The 21400-nt window shown below is 40.0% G+C and overlaps 1 protein-coding gene across 1 annotated transcript in view; it reads left to right on the forward strand.

Moving 5' to 3' along the window:
* Positions 1-374: 374 nt before the first annotated feature.
* The window catches only part of TRPM3 (transient receptor potential cation channel subfamily M member 3), a gene marked incomplete at both ends in the record, with an annotated part of 397932 nt that continues 376906 nt past the window's right edge, over positions 375-21400 (forward strand). The window contains one exon of the mRNA XM_080362471.1: positions 375-533. Within this exon, the coding sequence (XP_080218597.1) occupies positions 375-533 (159 nt within the window). The remainder of the gene's footprint in view (positions 534-21400) is intronic.

The raw sequence follows: 21400 nt of genomic DNA on the forward strand, positions 1-21400 counted from the left end.
CTTCTAGCCGTGCACCTTTTTCGGCTCACCCCGTAGACTGAAACTGTAATTTTGCTGTAGGATACTACAAGCTTTAATTGCCACCAAGCAGGCCATGCTTGCCAGATCATGCCTCCGGGCGGGAGTCCCCTAACAGCCCTCCTGCAACTGCTGCCCCGAGCGCCCCTCCCTTCCCGTTCACCTCCCCCCTGGCACCGAGACTTAACGCGTGTAGTCCCGCGGCCGCGGAGGGCGGGCGGTGCCGCTCCGCCCCAGCCCGCCTCCCCTGCTTCACCCCCCCCCCCCGCCCCGCGCTGTTTCGGCAGCATCGTTAAAATTAAGGGCGGCGTGGAGAGGCGCGGGCCGACTATCAGGGCCCGGCGGCGCCGCCGGCCATGGGGCACAGGCAGCGGAGCCCCGGGCCGGCGGAGCGGGGCTGCGCCGCCGAGGGGGCGGCGGGCAGTGGCCGCGGGCGGCTGGCGGAGTCCTGGCGGCGGCTGAGCTCCCGGCGCGGCTCCTCCAAGCGCGGCGGACCCTCCGCGGCCGCGCCGCCGGTGAGTGCCCGCGATCGCGACCGGGACTCCGGCTCCTCAGTCCGGGCATCTCCTGAATCCAGGTGCCGCGTGAAGGTGGCGATAAGAAACCTGTTGCACTTTGGGAGGAAAAATTCTCTTTCTCATGCGCTTAATCTGACTTTGTAGTTATAACAGGTGCAAGTCTCCTGTTTAGCTCTGTATGTGTGTGTATGTGTGTGTGTGTATTTGTTTAGCGACGACGCTGCGCACAGCTCCCAGCGCAGCAGCAGCGCTGATCCCAGCGCGGGTCCCGGAGCCGCCCGGGAGCGCAGCCGGCGTGGCTGGAAAGTAGCGGCTTGGGACTTGTGGTTGCGTTGTGCAGCTGAAAGTGGCAGCTCTCGTAAGCGAAAGACTTTAAGGCAGGTAAACTAAAAACAGGCGCTTGGGAAACAGATTTCTTCTTGATAAGGTTTCTTCTTGTGTGTCTGCCTACCTTCAGCTAGCTCGGTGGAATGTGTCAAGAATCTCTGGGGTGGATGGACAGGCATCTTGATGAAGACGCATGCTATAGCATAGATTACCTATCAGGGAAACTAACATCTTGGCAAGATTTATATGGAAATTGAGAGAACAAATCGAGAGTATTCAAGTAGAAGTGACTGACACTTATTAACGTGCTTGAGAGTCTTTTTTCTTGGGACCAGAACCCTAGTGCTAGGTGCCGAACAAACGCTTAGAAACAAAGATTTTGAATGAACTACTCACTGTCCAAGTACAACCTCAGCTCTCATGTGTTTACAAACAGTGCTCTGTGTTCTTACTGAAAGCTGTCTCTCTCACATCTGGAGTGATACGCTTTATTCAACAGATTAAATGTGTTGTTTCAAAAAAAAGCGTAGATTTATAAGCTTTTGAGCTGAGGGGAAGATGCCCACAGGTTGAATGCCAACTGGGGAAATAACATGAGGGTGATGAGACGATTGTAGAAAGGATGCCATGGCAACAAGAAAGCATCAGAGAAAGTAACATTATTCTCATATGGACGCGAAAAGGAGGAGCATTGCATTCACCCGTAACATACTGTAGATTAAAATACTATAATTAAGGTTCGGGTATTTTTCAGAACACATTAACTTCTCCTTGCATTAGATGCCTTCAATTTACTTCCCTGGTTAAGGGTTTTATCACCAGAACTCATCAGAAAAATGCACAATGCAGATGAGGATTGAGTGGTGAGGTTTTCTTGTTTTGTTTTGTGTGGTGGGTTTTTTTGTTTGCTTGGTTTTTTTTTTTTTTTAAGGCTTGTTGAATTTCTGTTCTAAACAAAGTGGTTCTTGTGGCTTCCAGAAGAGATGAATTCTTATTCTAGTCAGAACCTTCAGTGAGATTCAGGTTGCAAGTGTGGCCAGACTTGAAAGTCTGTATTCATCTTAGATTAATCTTTACATTTCCAGAATTTTTCTGAATGGATGAACAACTTGTTCCTGTTATCTTTTCTAAGGCAGTACTAAGGTGGTGTATTTATACTACGCATTTATTTATACGCATTTGCGTTACACGTAAACTAAATTCCATAAATTGCAGGGAAGATGGGAATGGGGTTGATTCTGACTTTTTTTAATTTTTAATTTGTGTTAGTGTCATTTATAAAATACTGGTTTTTTGGTTGGTTTTTTTGTTTGTTTGTTTGTTTTGTTTGTTTTTCTGAATGGATAGCTAATAGTTTTCTTCATTTATACACCTTTTTTTTATAAAAGAGCATAGAATTTCTGAAATCACATTTCACTAAGTAATTCACATGGGATCATTTTCCAAAGCAATGCCAGAACATACTAATTCTTACAGACATTTCCACTACCATCCTCTTTTTCCATACCCCTTGCTCCCAAACAATCTCTCCCCCCAAAAAAGTGTAAGATTTAAATCCTTCTAGCATTAGTCTTATGGCCTCTTCCCAGCCTTACGTCCCTGATCGTGTTTTACTTGTAGTAACTTGTATTTGTCTGCTACAGTTTACTTTTCAAAAAGAGGTTTTAATTGGTCTGAGGAGGACTTTTGGGGGTCATTTACTGCAGTGAGTGGCTGGCAAAAGTGACACTGTGCAGGTGTATCTTTTGCTCATGGTTTTTCCCTAATCTTGTATTAATACCATTGTTCTGAGGTCTCCGATGATTTATGTGCTTTTTTAGTTAAGGCTCGTTTTGGTCAGTGTTGTTAATCGTCTGGAAACTGACTAGGATGTGTGGGCTTGTTTTCTTTTGCTCCTCAAGCAGGCTAATAGCCTTTAGTAATGTGCCTTAGGGGGAGGCCATTACTGTGTGCAGATAGTTTTGGATAGGTGAAAGAGGATGTGGGTAATCCTTCAGCACCTCTTTGAAAACTTCGAATATCACTTCCTTAGGGCAGTCTCTGCGGTTTAATTTATGTGGCAAACTTAATTCTTCAAAATTGAGACTTCTTCTAAGGAAAATACAGAGTAACCTGTGTACATTTATGTTTGTTTCATCTGAATGTGTTGCAAAGCCATTTAGGTAGGTGCTCTTGTTGTGCAAGAAAAGGAAAATTCTGCATTTTGAAGAACTAATTTTCTCCCTGTTAAAGTTTGCTTTAGATTTTCTGACAAATGCAGAATTTTTAAATTCGTAATTGCATATTGTGGTCAGTAATGAGAATAACTATGTTATTTTTATGCATCCTTCTTATTATATATTGTCTACCAACATCTGAATTTTTCAACCTTTCTTTTCCTCACATAGTTGTAGAAATTGCTGATCCTGATTGTTTCACACTTATTAAATGAAAGAGTAACAAGTAATAATCCTAGAAGTTGACTTTTGTCTTACTTCTTTAATTGTTAATCCTGAAGAATGATTTGTAGTCTTATTTTTTACCAAAATAAGTTTTTAAAATTTTAATTAGCTTGTTTTGGTATTGGTCCTTGAATGATAGGGAAGAAGTTGCTTTATTGGCAGAAGCTGAGGAAGGGAATAGCATTTGAGATAGAAAAGTTTTGCAGGAGCTAACTGGCTAGATCACATCTGTAGATGCCTCTAAACAATCTCTAACTTTAAAGCTGTTATCTTTGCTTATAACATACTGATCCCAATTATCTTTTGAATAAAGGATTTACATATTTAGGGTCTAAAGTACAGCTATTTCTTTAGAAATTAAGCCTTTTCTGCTATTTTCCTCTCTCCATCATCTGTGTAACTCTGGTAACAGAAAGCTGATTGGAAACCCCCTGCTCAAACTGATGAAAGTTTTGCCATTTGAAACAACAGATCACATTTTTGGATCATGTTAAATTTCTGCCCATGGAGAGGGATGTCTGTTTTCTTTCTACCAAGATCCTGAGTGTCATTTGTACTTATGTTGTCTGAATTATTTGAATTTTTCAACCAGAGGCTGCACAGTATAGTGTTCTAGTTTAGTAAAAAAGGAAGTAAATGGGTATTCTGCTGTCTAGTTTCTGATTACAGCAACTTTTCTTCTCTATTGTTCAAAGATAATAGGTTTTTCGTATTGCTTTTGAGTTGAATTTTCCCACAGGATATTTGCAGTAGCTCAGAAAAAACATGACAAGTGAGAACTGTACAAATGGATGAAAAGTAACTTTTCTCTTTTATTTTGCTGTGGATGAAATTGCAGCTGTGAACCAGGTCATCTCTTCTGGAGAATGAAAATCAAATGGGCTGAGTAGAAAAGATTGATTGGGAGAAATCAGCTACCTTATGGTGGAGCTGAGCTATGGATATATGTGTCTGTGATTTGGGAACAGTATATGTACAGCAGTTGTCACCCAGTGAGTGAAGATCTGAATTTCAGAGTGGCTTGTCATGGAGCAAATTAGAGGGCCTCAAACAAAATTCAGTTTACCCTCTGAGTTCCACGTTTATAAATTCAAGAAATTGGCTGTCATTTTCTGTTTCTCACTTATTGTGGCAGAAGGATCTTTGCCAAGGCTGGCCAGCCCCGTGAGGGGACTGTTAAACTAGGAGAGGAATGGGAGAGAGATTACAGCCCAGGGTGAAGTGAGAAAATGGTGGGGCAGGGGCAGAAAGCAAAAGCGCAGAATGGCATTTTTGGGAACAAGGCAGAGCTTAGGCATGTTAAAACAAGACAAAAGGACATCCACCTGCAGGGTGTGTGCACACCTGCACACAGCCTGCAAGTCGAGCAGGAGGGATGAGAGCTCAGCATGTGGTCATGGTGCTGCAGCATCACTGGGGTACCTATGCTGTGGTGGGACAGCTGATGTAGCTGGAGTGCTGCAATGGGTGGAGACAAGCCCTTCAGGAGGAACAGGCAGGGAAGAGGATGGAGCTGCCTGTGTATGAGGGAGTAGCTCAGACATTTGGGGCTCGGATTGGGATAAGAGCTTGTGGATCAGGGTCAGAGGAGAGGTCATGGAGTGTAACACATCCCACTGACCAGGGTAAGGAAGTAGATGGAGCTTTCTCTGAAAAACCCAAAGAAGTGTTTGTGTCACTGAACCCTGTCTTCATTGGGAACTTTAATGTGTCAGGGTGTCAGCCACCCGGGAGATGGCTGGAGGGTGTCAAGAATAACTTCTTGTTATCAAGTGCTCCTCTAGTCCTTGTGCAGCACACCATGCAGACCCTGTCCATAGAAAGGCTGTCCTGTTTTGCTCATTCAAGCTATTATATGATTGTCTTCCAAGAAAACAACTCTATTCTTCTTTTCTGTTGGCAAACTGAAACATCTTGCTGCACTTTTAGATGAAGGCAAGGCAGTGCAGGTGGTGTAACTGATGGTGAGAAGTGGGAGCTGCCTGCAGGCTTCTCTCTTAAAATTAGTTGGCTGAGTTTGTCCTGAGGTCAAGGAACTTGAGCAGCACAACACAGCCTGAAGGCCAAGTCATATGTGTGGTGCAGCACAGCATGGGCCAGGATGTGCTCAGGTTAACTGGTATGTGGATCACTGACTCCTTGATGTGCGATGTTCTCCCTGTCAGGATCACTGCACGTGGTAAAGGTGATACAGCGACAGCAGGCACAGATAAGGCAGTTCCTTACCACCTTTTTTGCTGTCACGAGCAAGGTCTGCCTTGCTCTTGGTGACAAAATTGTGGGGACAAGAGAAGAGCAGTGGATACCACCTAACTCTGTTCTAGCCAAGCTTCTGGCACTGCCTCCCTATTGTGGTTTAACCTGGTAGGCAGCTAAACGCCACACACAGCCATTTGCTCATTTTTTTCCCCTCCAGTGGGATGGGGGAGCTAATTGGAAAACAGGTAAACCTCATGGGTTAAGATAAAGACAGTTTAATAGGACAGGAAGGGAAAACAACAACAGTGATGACGATGAGGATGACGATAACACCACCACCACATAAAACAAGTGGTGGACAATGCAATTGCTCACTACCCATTGACCAATAACAACCAGTTCCCAAGCAGCAGGCATCACTCCCTGGCCAAGTTCTCAAGTGTATATACAGAGCATAATGTCATATGCTATGGAATATTTCTTTGACCAGCCTGAGTCAGCTGTTTTGGCTATGTCCCGTCCAAGCTCCCTGTGCACCACCAGCCTCCTCGCTGAAAAGTCCTTTGCTTCATATAAGCATTGCTTAGCAACAACCAAAACATCAGTGTATTACCAACTTCTCATACTAAATCTAGAACACAGCACTATACCAGCTTCTAAGAAGAAAATTACGTCTGTCCAGCCAAAACCATGACATTCCCTCAATATTCTTGTACCTGGTTTGGGAGGGAGGATGCTTTGGTGGGTGAGGACCTGATTGGGTGGTGGGCTCACAGGGTGCTGGATATGAGGTGGCTGCTGCCTGGAGGCTGGTATCAAGTGGGGTCCTGCAAAGTTTATGTGGGATCTGACCTATTCAGCATCTCCACTGGTGACCCGACAGAGGGGATGGAGGGCACGTGCAGCTCTGGGGAGGGCAGCTCTGGGGCATGGCTCTAGGCACTGCTGGGCAGTGAGCTGAGCCGGGGCCACCTGTGTGCCCAGGCAGCAATGAGGGCAACTGGTGCATGTGATGGTGTGAGCATGACATGGCCTGAGAGCCAGGGGAGGGCAGGGACTGTCCCCTCTGCTTGGTGTTTCTTAGATCCTGCCTGGATACTGCATCCACTTTGGGTCCCCAACACAAGAACAACACTAACAAACTGGTGAGATGGTGCAGTTGGAGCCCTTGTCCTGCAAAGAGAGGCTGCTGGACTGGGGATGCTTCAGCTGGGAGGAAAGACGTCTTTGAGGGCACCCAACGGCATCCCCAGCACTGATAGGAGGGAATGGAGGAGATGCAGTTGGGCTCGTCACAGTGGTGCATGGTGGGAGGGTGAGAGGCAGCAGCACAGCTGAAACATGGGAGGCTGAAGCTGCACACAAGGAGAAGATTTTTTCCCCAGGAGGACAACCCAGCAGTGGAGCTGGGGCCTCAGGAGGATGTGCAATCTCCATCCGTGAGGGTTTTATGCCCCATCTGGATGCAGCCCTGAGCAGCCCAGTCTGACTCCCCAGCTGAGCCTGCTCTGGGCAGGGGCTGGGACTGGAGACCTCCCCAGATCCCTGCCAGTCTGAGTTATCCTGGGATTGTGTAAATCGACATTAAAAAGTCCTTTGAGAATTAATTTACAAGATGCACACTAGCACATCTAGTAACTCTTGTCTATAATCTTCTTTAAAAACTTAGCAGTGTACCAACAGTGGTTACCAGAAGTGAAGACACATTTCTTCAGAAAAACAAAAATAATAGTTCTTGTCCAAGGCAGGGATTGGTAGAATAATCTGATAATATTGTAAAACGGAAAGTAACACTCTGCCTGGCTGTTCTCCGTTGTGCTGCTGTAGGATCCACATCATCAGATGAGTTGTAACAAGTTTTGCTTCTGAACTGGTTTTACCATGCTTGAAGAAAATATGTGTTTTTATAATGATTTTTCAAAGTTCTTGGTAACTGAAGAAAGTGTAATTAATTATCTGCACAAATGTACTTCATAATGTATGACAAATTGGACATTTTGTCTAGCATTGTTTTAGGTAACTGCTCTTTTTTTCTTAATTTTGCATATAAACATATAAAATGTTTTTTTAAAGTATCTAGTATATAGTAGAGTGTTTGGGGATTTTTTTAGTTTGTTTCTGTATGCTGTGGATGAATAACACTTTTTTTCTGACTACTTACTTGGATAGATTAATAACAAAGCCAAAAATGATGGCTATTTATACTTCGGAGTATATGCAGTTTCCTGCACCTCAGTGTGGGGTTGCTTTGTTAAGAATCTTTCCTGAATGTGTTGCCTGGTGTCTCCTTGCAATGGGCTTCCAGTGAGGAAACCTGTCCAGGAGCTTCTTATAGTAGACCAGTCCTACATGCTTTTCTTGACAGCTGATTTTGGGTTTCTTCTTTTACGCATGGGAAGAAACAAATTATATTCTGTGCATCATTTCTTTGGTGCGTGTACGGAGTAGCCTGTTAAGTAGTGTGATAGCTGGATTTTTAAAAGTTAATAATTCATTATGATTTTAGGTATCATATTTTATTAGAACTGTCCCAAGGAAAATGTTTTTGCTTGCCTGTTACCATTCTTGTGAAGGAGTTTTCTGTTGTGTGGACTGAGTCCTGTCTGGTACTGGAAAAACATCCATAATCCTCTGTTATTTGTGTGAACTGACTTTGGAATTGCTTAGTTTTGTGTTGAAGATGAAGTTTCAGATTTTAGATTTAAATAATCCTGGAAGATGCTTATATGCATCAACTCTCAAAAGTCCCTTCCATGCTAAATTATTCTTTAACTGTAGCTTTAGAGAGTAGTACTCCATACCTGGCATAACTGACTGCAGTCGTATGTGATGCAAGTCACTGCAGAGCTAGGATATGATTTTTTGCACAGAAGATGAGCAAAATAGGAAAAAACCAAGCAAACAAATTAAGAGCAGAAACAAATTCTAATTAAAATGATGGAATAATAGTTTAATTTCCACAATTCTCATCTATTTATCTCCCCTGAAAATGCATCAGAGGTTATTATATTAAAGACATTGCATCTAAGAAAATACCAAGGACTGAAGTTACCTTGCTGTTTTTCTTTCTTTCTTGTGGAGATAATAGTTATTAATTATTAATATACTGCCTATTCTGTATCTGAAATCAAATACATGTATTTCAAAAGGAGGTGGAATTTTCATAATTCAAAGGATAGTGTCAAACTCCATGGGCAGAATTTTAAATTTTAAAAATAATTTTTAAATAGTATTTCTAATTTTTAATAATTGGGAATTTCTGATTTACTTCTTTGGGGCCTGATAATTTTTAAGTGGTGGCTGGTCTTCTCATTTAATAAAAGATTGATTTAAAACTGAACATCTAGGACCAACAGACATATTTTAAAATCTTGAGCACTTGTACTTATATGCTGTGGATGAACTGGTAATCTGTTAGTTCATGATGTAGAGGCACTGCTGTCCCTGAACACTCCACAAAAAGCCGAAACAGGACCCTGAAGTCTTGCTTTCCTAGAGGAACTTTCATCTATTAGCTCTTCTGTACACTTGCTCTGATCTTGCCTGAAAATACTGGATTTCATTAAAAAGAGAAAAATTTTAAAATTACGAACAATAATTTAGGAATAAGGAAAAAGGAAACCAAGAGTTCTAAGGAGATGTGAAAACCCCAAACCTGTGACTAGGAACAGGAAAACTTGTATCTAGGTCAGGAGACACTTTTACCTTCCACAATCTCCTTGGCAAGTGAGATCTCTGTGGTCTTTTGATTTGTGCAATGTATATATATTTTTTTGCTATTATTTTTTTCACCATAGGAAGCAACTACTGTGAGGCATGCATGTAGGCTTTTGGAATTCACTTGAAGGTTGTGAGATATTCTTTTATTCATCACAACATAATATACACAGGTACTTCTCAAAGTATCTGAGATGTTACTATCCATTAAGAAAGCTGGAACACATTTTTAGACACAGCTTGCACTATTTAGTTTAACACTGACTGGAAAGTGATACGAGTGTCCTACTATAACCTGTGGTTGTAGCTGAAAACAACTATTTAGGACATATATTTAATACTTCTGCTGAAGCTGCACTTCAACAATCCCGTTACATTTCAAAATGAAAGAAAATGAAAATGTGAAACAATAGAATGAGTCCTTTATTGTAAGTAGTTTGTTGTTGTTGTTCTTATGTTCCTTTTGCTTTTATGTAACATTTGTTTTAATGACATAATGGAAGTGTTGTGTGAAGACTATATCAAGTAGATGATCCCCTGTTGCAACTGTTAGAAGTTTGCCATGAATTGCAGAGGAATTATCATGTTATAAAACTGTGACTGCAGAGGTGCAAGGAGAAAAAAAAAAAATATCATATCTAAATAAATAAGCAAATGAAAGCAACTTATTGCTAGACTTCAAGTGTTTGCTCTCTGGAAATAAAGTGTAATGAGAAGAAGTATCTGATGGTAATGTGCTAATTTATTATAGCTATTTATTCTGTTTTTATTTCTCGTTATTTTCCCTGAACGGTAATAACATGTTATTTACTGTGACTATTTTTTCAGTGTTTTACTCATATATTTAATTATCTTTTTATGAACACACATCAGATATTTTTTATTTTTAGTGGCTGGGCTGAGCTGGTATATAGACCAACTCAGGAAAAATTTAGGTCTTACGAAGATAGGTGGAGTTTCAGTGATGTCAGAGTATTTATGCTTAATCCTATTATAAATTTAACATCAATAATAAAGGGGTGGAGAAATATGTATATATGTATATAAGTGTGTATGTATGTATATAAGTGTATATGTAGTTCTCATTTTACTGGAAAATTATTTCAAAATTTAAAACCAGGAAAGGCAGAAGTTACTGGGAGCAGAAGCTTATGTTTGGCTTTACAAATGGTACCCTGTTTCACCTTGCTCATGACATTAATCTTGAAATATTGACCTACCCATAGAAAGAACACTAGCAGTGTTAACTAAGAGCAGAATCACACAAGCTCCTTCTCCATAGTTTTCATAATCTGAATGTTTTAAAAAATTAAAGACCCAGTTTGCATTGACTGATGTCTTATGTATCCACGTACATGCTCTGAAAATTTTAGCTATGCAACAATGAAGTCTGTGAATTTCACAGTCTTTTGGGGGATTTTGCTTTCAAAGTTATCAAAACTAAAGGTTAAACTTGGACCTTCATCGTCAACAAACAGAGGTGACTGTAATAATTCTGTGGGCTTAATAGCCAAGTATTTCTATACCCTGGCTCCAAGCACAGACATCAGTTAATATACCTTGCTCCTCCAGAATGTGCCTTTACACTGACCTACAGGATATTCTCACCAGAGCTCTGATCTTCATGTGGAGCTGTTAATCTTCTGTGTGGATCAGGTCATTTGGGAAGGTGGAGATGAGTCCTCGGACCCGCTCTGATGCCTTTTCACTGAACTAGTTGTTGTGCTGAATATGCTACCAGGATCTTCTCTCTATTTTAGGAGTAGAACTAAAGAGAATCTAGCCTGGAATGTTTAAATTATGTTCGTGTTGGAAAAGCTGAAACAGGCTGTAACATGTTTTACTATTTCCTCTCATTTTTTCCTTTTATTTTGAAGATGGTTATTATGTAGAACGCAGATATGCAGTAACTGTACTTCAGTTTTCTCTGGTTTTCCAATGTAAGCCAGCCATTGTTAAAGGATTCCCAGGCACCAGAAGTTCTTCACAGCCAGATGTGCTCTAGGGAATTGTATTAGTGGTCCCTCAGGAGAGTGGGATACAGGAAAAGGGAATGGAACAGAAAAAGAAATGTGGCCACTGTGTGTGAGTGCATGACTTAGAATTTCCAAAGGAGCTGGTGGAAAGCTTTGAATCTCAGGAAGTTGTTATAGGAAATGATTAAGGCTATAGTAATATCAGTTGTGAGTGAAATTTGGGGTCAAGTGGAAAGCTACTAAGGCAACAAGGCAGGGAAGGAAAAAATATTTTAGTGAGGTTAGCAGTGAAGGTAGATGCAGTGAGGTCCACCTCACAGAAGTGATAGTGTTTGTTCTCCCACTCAGTTGTCAAAATTGTGACAGGGCTGGATTTAATTCAGTATAACTCTTCTGGAGATGATGACCTTTTGATTTTAGATGTGCATTTTGCTTTGAAGAAAATATTTCCTTAATGTTTAGGTATTAGAGATATTTTAAAAGCTAATATTAAAAGACAGCTGTCAATCATTTATATTGACAATGGAAGAACATACAAGTTGTGTTGTATGAAAAATACAGTTAAATCAGAATTAAAACTTTCAGCCTATGTGAACTGTGACTACAAAGGCTCAACTTAATTCCTGACACAATGCATTTGAAGTTGGTGAAACATGCCCTGATGCTGACCATATAAAAACCTTTAAGTAGAAGAATGTAGAAGTGCAGGGATAATAGAAAGCTTTTAAAAGGTCGTAGTCTTAAAACGAATTCATACAAGCCATTAAGAAGGCAAATTCATAGTTATGATTGTTCTCTGTCAGTAGATTTGACAACCTTACTAAAACTCCCTGATGCTTATTTCTTTGAGGTCCTGAGAGGACTTCAGAGATGTCTTATTTCACACTATTGCATCAATTATGTTATGATGCAAGTAGAGTAATAATGATTTGTCCCTCTGTCTGTGCTGGAGTGTGACTGTATAGATGCCAGTTCACATTCCACACATGATGGCACTACTCAGACTGCAGAAGGAGTTGGTGAATATCTAAGCTGAGTAATTAAGCAGAATACAGTAGGTGAATTGCAATGCACACCTTTCTTAACTGATAGCACAATAGAAACCGGTGGTTTCTTTAACTGAGACACAGTGCAGCTGATCACATGATTTTTCTGTAGTAGTTAACAGAGGCTACAACTAGCAAAATACTGAAATTACTCACCGAAGGATGTTATTCGAAACATAATCCTTCTGTTAGTATTAATAGATTCTCATATACCAGATGAATTTTGAATCGGTAAAGAGACACATTAATGATTTTGGTTCATCAAGTGTTTTCTTTTTGTTATGAACAAGATGCTTCTTGGCTACAGAAATGCTGTTTTGTTTTTGTTTCAGAACAGTCACAAGTATATTGCTGCAGACCAAATAAACAATGGCTATTTGTCTGCTTACTGACTGGGTGCCTCAACAGGAAAGCCATGGCAAAGTGGCAACTGTACAAAAATGGCTATTAAAGCAGAAGTTTGCCTTAGATATTTCTTCTGTTTTTTGAAAGGAGGAGAGGGTAACCAACATCCTCACTGGTGTGTACTGTTGGAGGGACTTCACATTTTAGGAGAAACTTAGAACCCTTTAGAGATCCCTTTGTGCTGTGACTTAATTTCACTTCAGCAAAGACACAGTTCACTGAGCTTCTGCAGATTGCTCTTTGTACTGACCAAAATATCTTTATGCTTCTCTTTGCCCATCATAAGCATCTTTTTCTCCCACTTTTACTATTTCATCTGCCATGGGACTGTCTGAACCTCCCCCAGACTGGACTCCCTTTTTAGGAATTAATTTGATCTGAAGATGTCAGATTTTTCTTGGAAGTCAGCGGTTTGTCTGTGTGTGTCTTCACTAGACTGTCCTCTTTGCCTGTGCTAACTGTTCTATTCTTTCCCTCAAACAGAGACTTTCTGCAACACTGAGACTACCATTTGTCATTTTTCTCTTCCCACTCTCATTTATATATACATATATATATATTTTGGAAAGTTGAGTCATTAAGATGTGGTTATATTGTGCTATTTTTGGAGAATGAGCAGAAGTACTATTACACTGAAAAGCATTTATGGGCTAATCCTACTTTTTTGTTGGATTTTAGATCTATAGCTAAATACAGGATGCTTGAAGCAATGATTCTGCACCATGGTCGATTCTGTGTCTCCTACCCACTGTTTTTTGTTTGGTTCTCACAGTCTTTTCTCCTTCATTTCATCTTCTTAGAAACAGCAGTGTAGTTAATATTATGATGCTACCTGGCTCATTCTGAGTCAGGCAAGTTGAAGTGTGGGCTGGAGCTTAGAGTGGTCTCAGACCCAGCCTGCTAGAACTGAAAGGGCTAGTGACAATATTTGGTACTCCTCTAGATAGTAAGGGGTCTTGTGACACAAAACATTTGATGTTGAAGCTAAAGCCAAGGCTTAACAAAGGTGTCTGTCCAAATATGTGTCTCTGGCTTTTTCTTTTTTCTTACAAAAAAAAAAAAATTCTGGCAGACATTAAAATAATGTCATAGCAAATTTATATAAGGACATCTCCTAGACCATTCCCAGGTACTCGCTCAGCATTATAACATAACAGTGAAGTGATTCTGGACAGAGACTGAGATAGTCTCTGACAGAATTAGTCTCGTAGCTCATTTTGTTTAATGTCATGATTTTGAGGGTAGTCTTTAGTCTCATGCTGAAAATACCAGGTGTATTCCATTTGCATAAAGGTTAACATATTTTTAATTTCCTGGAGAAAGTGACTCAAAAAAAAAAAAAAAGAAATTACGTAGTCTTATAAGAGTGTTTTTTCTTCACTTAATAATATGGCACTAGAAAACTATAGCTAATTGTGCCTCCTGTGCTAATGACCTTGCTGAGTGTGATGTTGTCATCATAAGCAGCTAGGGAGATCACAGTTTATTGCTAGTGGCTGGGGTGTGTGTTCCACTAACAGCTGTGTATCTCATTGCATAATATGTTCTAATGGATGGAACTCTTCAAGACAAATTAAGAAAGCTGAGGATATTTCACTGTTCCAGTAATCTGACTAGATGAGTTGTCTTTATCTTTCTAATTAGGTCTAGTACACTGAGAATAGGGTCTCACATTTGTTGTGTGGAAATCAGTGTTTTCTTAATTCAATTTATTAAAGTCAGAACTACAGCTGCTTTAATTGCCAGGCCTCTGGATCTTGATGTTCTCCTTAACTAGAAATCACTGTTTTGCTGTCAGATAGGAAAGGATGTGATAAGTCTCAAATTTTATGAGGAAAATCAGCCGCTAATGTTGATTGCTGGTATGCTGGATGTGTATTCATGTACACATCACTCAATATTGGTGTTAAGGGCTAGTAATGGATACAGTATAGATTTAGTGCCTACTGAAGCAGGTGTGGAAAGTATAGCTAACATATATCTGGGCATTTTAAAAAGTAGTCCACTTGCCTCCACCTGCCCTTGTTCAACGGGTTTTGTTGATTTTTCTGGTGTTTTTTAGGTATCCCACAGCTAAACTAAATATACTGTTGAACATTCAGAAATCCAGGTATTTCTGGTGTAGATATGAGGATGAGAAGTCTGGTACATGTTTAGGAAATCTGATATGTCTAGAAAACAAGAGTTTGCAAAGCTGGCTTGTACGCATGATGTACATCTGGTATCTGATGGACTTGGGCTGCTCCAGGATTGCACGCAAGTGTTACATTGCACAAGAACTGTTTTCTCCTTGAAAAACTCACAGTCCAAGACAAGACTTTGTCACAGAAGCTGTAGCTGAATTAATGAATTCATTAATGAACTAATATACCTAGAGGATTCCCAGACTTCTAGACAGAAGAGTTTGTTCTACACACAGTCTTCCATGTTTCTGTGGTTTCAAAGCAGGCTTTTCTATCGATGTGTGGCAATCGCAAAGCCTTACTGCTTTAAGAAACGGAATAAGATCTTTATATATTTTCCACATTTACTTGTCAGCATGGATGGAATTTTTGTCAAGAGGAAACTTCAGAGATAGAAGAACAAGACTTCATTTTGAGATGAGCTTGTTGTGTATAAATACGTTTTTTTTTTTTTAATTGTTGTAGCTAACTGTATAACACCTATGCATTTGATAAAATATGAGTATTGCACAGCTGAAGAAAAGGCTTCTATGACTTTCTCATACATGCAAGCAATAAAGTACTGTGTTTTCACAGGTGCAGTAGGGAACCTAGTGGATTTCTAAGCATATTCAGAACAATATGGTAGTAGGTTTTTGTGAAATTCAAAGCAAAATGGAACAAAAACCTAAACCTTATTGAAAAACTTTAATTGTGCTTGCTGCTTGACTTTTTCACCTCTGATGGATGCAATTGCTTTCCACATTTAAGTATAATTTTTGTGTGGTTATCAGCAGCCATTAGACATGGATATTGTCTGTTTTCTAACACAGAGAGAACCAACTCCATACACTTCACAGGATATTGCAGAAATATTCAAAATACCTGAATTACAGCTAAATGTCAACATCACAAAGATATGTGTTTGAAACAGTTTTAAGACTAAATAGAATTACAGAATCATTTAGGTTGGAATGTTATAGTTGGACTTGATGATCATGAGGGTCTCTTCCAACCAACATGATTCTGTGACCTATAAGGTCATAAGGTCCAACTGTTAGCCTAGCACTGACAGGTTCATCATGAAGCCATGTCCCTAAATACCACATCTACACATCTTTTAAACACCTCCAGTGATGGTGACTCAATCACTTCCCTGGCCAGCCTGTTCCAATATTTTACAACCCTTTCTGGGATAAAATTTTTCCCCATATCCAATCTCGAACTCCCCTGGCACGACTTGAGGCCATTTCCTCTTGTTCTATCACTTGCTACTTGGGAAAAGAGACCAACATCCTCCCTGCTACAACCTCCTTTCAGGTGGTTGTAGACAGCGATAAGGTCTCCCCTCAGCCTCCTTTTCTCCAGGCTAAACAGCCCCAGTTCCTTCAACTGCTCCTCACCAGACTTGTGCCCCAGGCCCCAGGCCCCTCACCCTTCTCTGAACTCTCTCTAGCACCTCAGTGACTTTCTTGTAGTGAGGGGCCCAAAACTGAACACAGGATTTGAGGTGCAGTGTCACCAGCACCAAGTACAGGGGGACAATCACTGCCCTGGTCCTGCTGGCCACATTATTTCTGATACAAGACAGGATGCTGTTGGCCGCCTTGGCCGCCTGGGCACACTGCTGGCTTATATTCATTTGTCTGTTGACCAACATACCCAAGTCCTTTTCCACCAGGCAGCTTTCCAGCCACTCTCCTCCCAGCCTGGAGTGTTGCATGGGGTCATTTAGACCCAAGTGCTGGGTCCTCCTTGTTGAAGCTCATAAAACTGGCCTCAGCACAACAATCCATCTAGTCCAGATTCCTCTGCAGAGCCTTCCTACCCAGCAGATGAACACTCCCACCTAACTTGGTTTCATCTGCAAACTTACTGAGAGTGCACTCAGTCTCCTTGCCCAGATCACTGATAAAGAGATTAAACAGAACTGGCCCCTATACTGAGCCCTGGGGAACACCACTCATGACCAGCCACCACCTGTATTTTCTGCTAAGCTGGAGGTTGTTTTCTTGAATGATAATGAGGCATTTAACAAAGTTCTGTGTTGGGCCACTGTGACTCTTGATTTAACCTGAATAGTCTGGGCTATTGTTTATGTGCTTTCATCTCCACAAAGTCTTCCCTCCAAGGCACCTGAAGAATCCTTTTCCTCTTTAGTCACATAATCAGTGTAAATCTACACATCAGTTGGATCGCTTTTGCTAAATCAGGATGGTATAGAAAACTGAAGCGTAAGACTGATATGTTTGTGACCAGGCAATTAGTAATAGGACTCAAACACTCAGAAGACAGAAATCCAAAAATTTCTTGCTGTTTCTGGATTTGGCTTTACTTTATACATAGTATGTGACTATGTGGTCTACATTGCACAAAACTTGCCTTCGTTGTACATACTAATCCTGGCATCATATTAGGCACGTGTGCCTGGAGCTGTTCTAGATGTCTCAAGAGAATGGGGGTTGATGCACCAGAGTGTGAGAGAAATGCAGTCTATGTTTCTCCCTTGGTCTTGAATGCATCCAGTAACAATCTAGAGGTGACTTAGAAAATTTCTTTTCATTACCCAGTTCACATGTAACTGTGCAATGAAGCTTTAGCAAATTTGTAGCTGTTTGTCATTTTGGCAGCTGTGCTGTCATTCAGGTTATGCTCCAGAGGTAACTTGCACAAGCGTGTTTAGACCTGCTTGGAAGCTTCATTTAAGTAAATGCCTGCTATGATTAGAGATGTCCTTTAGAGGCCTGTTAGAGGAGATCAGATACTCTAAGCTTGTTTAATGTGGGCAAAACCTCAACTAGTTCCAGTGTTGATTTGTGTGAGACAAAACCTGTAGTTTTATGGAAGTGTTAATAGCAGTGCTACTGACTCTATTTCAGTTTCTGTGAGAATAAAAATTTTAAAGAATTTGTTGTTTTGTTTTTTTTTTCTTTCTTTTTTTTTTTAAATTTAACATTTGAGACAAACACAGCCTCTTTCCTTGCCGAAACTGTTCAAGAATGAAATCAAAGGGGACTGTCTTTCATTTTGAAGGCTGTTTATGCCCTTATGCTTGTTGGCCCAATTGTCTGCTGTTAAACCAACAGGGGACCAGCATTCTTTGAAAGCATGGAAGGTATATCTGCTTGATGTTTCTACTTCCCTGTTATTTTAAATATTACATTATGAGCCTTCCTTACGTGTATTGATAATCACTTTAAAAACAGCTGGGTATTTTGCAGGAAGTGATTACCAAATATTGTCCTCATTTCTAGTCTGAATTTATTCATTGCCTTGTTGACCTATTAATTTTGATGTCAACCGTTAGATAAGGTTTATCCTGTTGGTGTTATTAGTAAGTGATGGCTAGAAACTGAGTTAATCTGGCACTCCTCTTCAAACATCTTTCTCCCCCAATAGCCCTTCTCTGTGCTTACTCTAAAAGAAGCTAATTTTTTTTTTTAAATTTTTATTTTTTTAAACCTAAGTGTACAGATTACTGCTACAGAATTACAAAAATACTTAATCTTCCGGAAGAGTATTTCCTTATACATCCTAGGACTTGGATGTATCGGGATGTACAAGGCATATAGTACCTAATCCCCTTTTGCCACTTCACAACTGTTGAGTGTACAGTCTCACCTTTTGTACTACGAAATGATCTTACTTCTGTTGGCTGACATGGATAAGTCCTTCAGGTATTTCTGTGTGTGACTAGTGCTTTCCAAAATTCTGTCCTTGACAAATGTGACTGCTGTTACTAGAATAGTTTTTTAATGTTAAGGCAGCTAATGAAGCTATGGAATAAGGCTGCCCTCCAGGATGACATATGAGGAAATCTGCTGGTAACCTCTCTCTTGTCTGGTGTGTGTTTATTCCCAACTACCCTTTCACGTGTTTTTTTTTTTGCTTTAACAATTTCATTCCTTTGTAGCTTATCTAATCTCTTGCTATGTGGCAGTGTATCGAATGTGTTACTACAATCAAAAGAGACAAAATTTACTACACTTCCCCTTTGTTCAGAAATCTGGCTCTTCTTATCTAAGGAGGCTGTTTGGTCCATCTGACATGCTTTGTTTTTGCCAGATTTCCTCAAATTTTAATAATTTTAATCCTAAACGTAATGGAATCAAGTAGTTGTTATTTTATTGTAGTTGTTTTTTTTTTTCTTTTTTTTCCCTTACTTTCTTTTCTGTGCAAGGTATGTAAAAGGCAGGTTTTATTTGTTTGTTCGTTTGATTGTTTTCTTCTTGTTTTGGGAGAGGAGCATTTTGGAGGTTCTGGAAAATAAATGTGTGGAAGAATACAATAACAGCTAACAGCACTACTGATGGAGTTTAGTCCTGCACTTAAGTGGTTAAGAAGTGTAACTTTACTAAAGAAAAGAACGAGGGAGACCAAAACTAGAATGAGGTATGGCATTTACATTCTCCAAGCAGTCTTTTGATTGTGATTTGCATTGAAGTGTCTACAGACTCCTACATACATGTATCTTTCTTCTTAAGTCTTCTGTTTCCACTGAAAGAAGTTAGAATCAAAAAATAGTATCAAAATGTGACATATATTTGGCTTGAATAAACAGTGCTATTACATAAAATGCCAGACTTTTTGTAAAGGCAGACACTGTCATTTATGATATGAGTTTGACAACTTAGTTGAATTTTCATGCTGAAACAAAGGCAGTAAGTCCTGAATATATTTGACAAATAAATTCTGCTAGCTGAGGATGGCTCCCATCATGTCTTCTGGGGAGATTTTGCTTTCTGTTCTCCTTGCTGTGTATGTGAGGGCTCCTGGAAAGATACCAGTTTCATTTTGGTCAGAGAGACAGAGAAAGAAGTTTGTGATGGAGGCGGATGAAAGAGCCTAAATTGGAAGAGCTAAACCTTCCATGGGGCAAAGGAGGCCTGGGTGCACAAGGTAAACAGAGGAGTCTTTCAAGGGGATTATGACAATACTTGAATAATATCTAATGTAGGTATGTGGTCAAGGCCTTAATATGACGATCTGGGACAACATGGACTCACCTTGAAACGAATTGTATTATGTGATTTAGGTGCTGCAGAGAAAACTGTGTGATAACATTTGAGGGACCACTGGTATATCCCTAAAGCCATTTCCACAGAGCTATTATACCTGACAGTAATTTTTTGAAAAGTTTTAGGGCTAACGGGGAACCCTTGACTTACCAGAGGTGTGTAATTTGTTTTTTGCTCTGTCTCCTGGTAAGAAGTTTAGGCACATCAGAATTGTGTAGCCAGATGCAATCTGATTTAGATGTAATTCCTCTACCTTACTGGAGAGTGATAACCATTTGAGGGTATCTTGTGCTTTATTTTTATGCAGTGTTTCAAAGTCTCCACAAAAAGGCACAGAACATTCAAATGACAAGTATAAAAATCTGTTAGTCTTTTTGTACTCCATATATACATGGCAAACAGTGTAATTTGCAGGTTTTGCTTTCATTAAAACTACTCTGTATTGCCAGAAGGGGGAAAGCAAAGGAACCACTTCACTGCTGCTGACTGGGCAGTACATTGCAAAAACCTGTGCAGCTCTTGCAGCTGGTGGTAGGACCTTCCATTTCAGGAAGCTGCCTAGTTGAGAGCTTGCTGAAGTTAAAACAAACTTTTTTCCAGGTTCTGTTCTCAAAGTGGAGTGTAGTCTAGATCTTTGCTTCCTCATGGTCATCTCAGCCATACCAATAATGATCACAGATACAGACTTCAGTTTGTAAGATTGCATTATTTTCCCTGTTTCTTACAAATGTTGCTCCTTATGTCACTCACTGTCATAAATTTGCTTGTTAGGGCTCAAGTTCTCTTTTTCAGCCAAAAGAACGATAATAATTTTGACCACTGTGTAGAAACACTCAACAAAACTTGTACATGAGGATTTTTAAACTAAGCAGGTTTTAGCAGAAAAGATGCTTGTTGTCAGAGGTTATTCTTTCTGGGTTGCTTTTCACTGCATTGTAATTGCTGTATCATTTGTAGACAACTGGTGAGCAGCGTTCTCTCAGAAAAATATGCAGCCAAAACAATCTTCTTACAATCTTCCTCCTTACATCTTTTCATTAGCCAGCTCTTTGCTCGTTTGAAGGCCATGTCATACTTTTAATAAAACGGTAAATAGAATTTAACTGATATAATGAATGGAGTGGGCAAAGGGCTGAAACAGTATGAATTAGCTCATGAAAGTGTAATTTAATTGAGCTGAGAAAAGTCTAAGATTCTTGTTTTAAAAGCTTCTATACTTAGTAAAGGTCTACTTACTGCATGGGGAGCTTTCAGAAATGTATATTACTGTCTTAATTGTGATGCATGTGTATTGTGTTTTGTTTCACACATCAAAATACTTGTATAATTTGGAGTAAAGATTTCAAAGTTTAGGGTATTCCTAATGTTTCTGAAGGTTCCTCTCTGTATCTGCCTACAGTCATAAAACATAGTCAATTAAAAATTGCTATATAATTAAGTATTGTTGCATACTTAGTTTTAATGTTTGTGCTAGAAAGTAGAGCTGTTGCACAGTGTTTTGTGCAAGAATGTTTATTATAGAAGCAGTGTTGCTAAACTACTTATTAATGTGGTAGCGTTGTTCTCCAGAGCA

This window comes from Nesoenas mayeri (assembly GCF_963082525.1).
Source record: "Nesoenas mayeri genome assembly, chromosome: Z".
NCBI lineage: Eukaryota > Metazoa > Chordata > Aves > Columbiformes > Columbidae > Nesoenas > Nesoenas mayeri.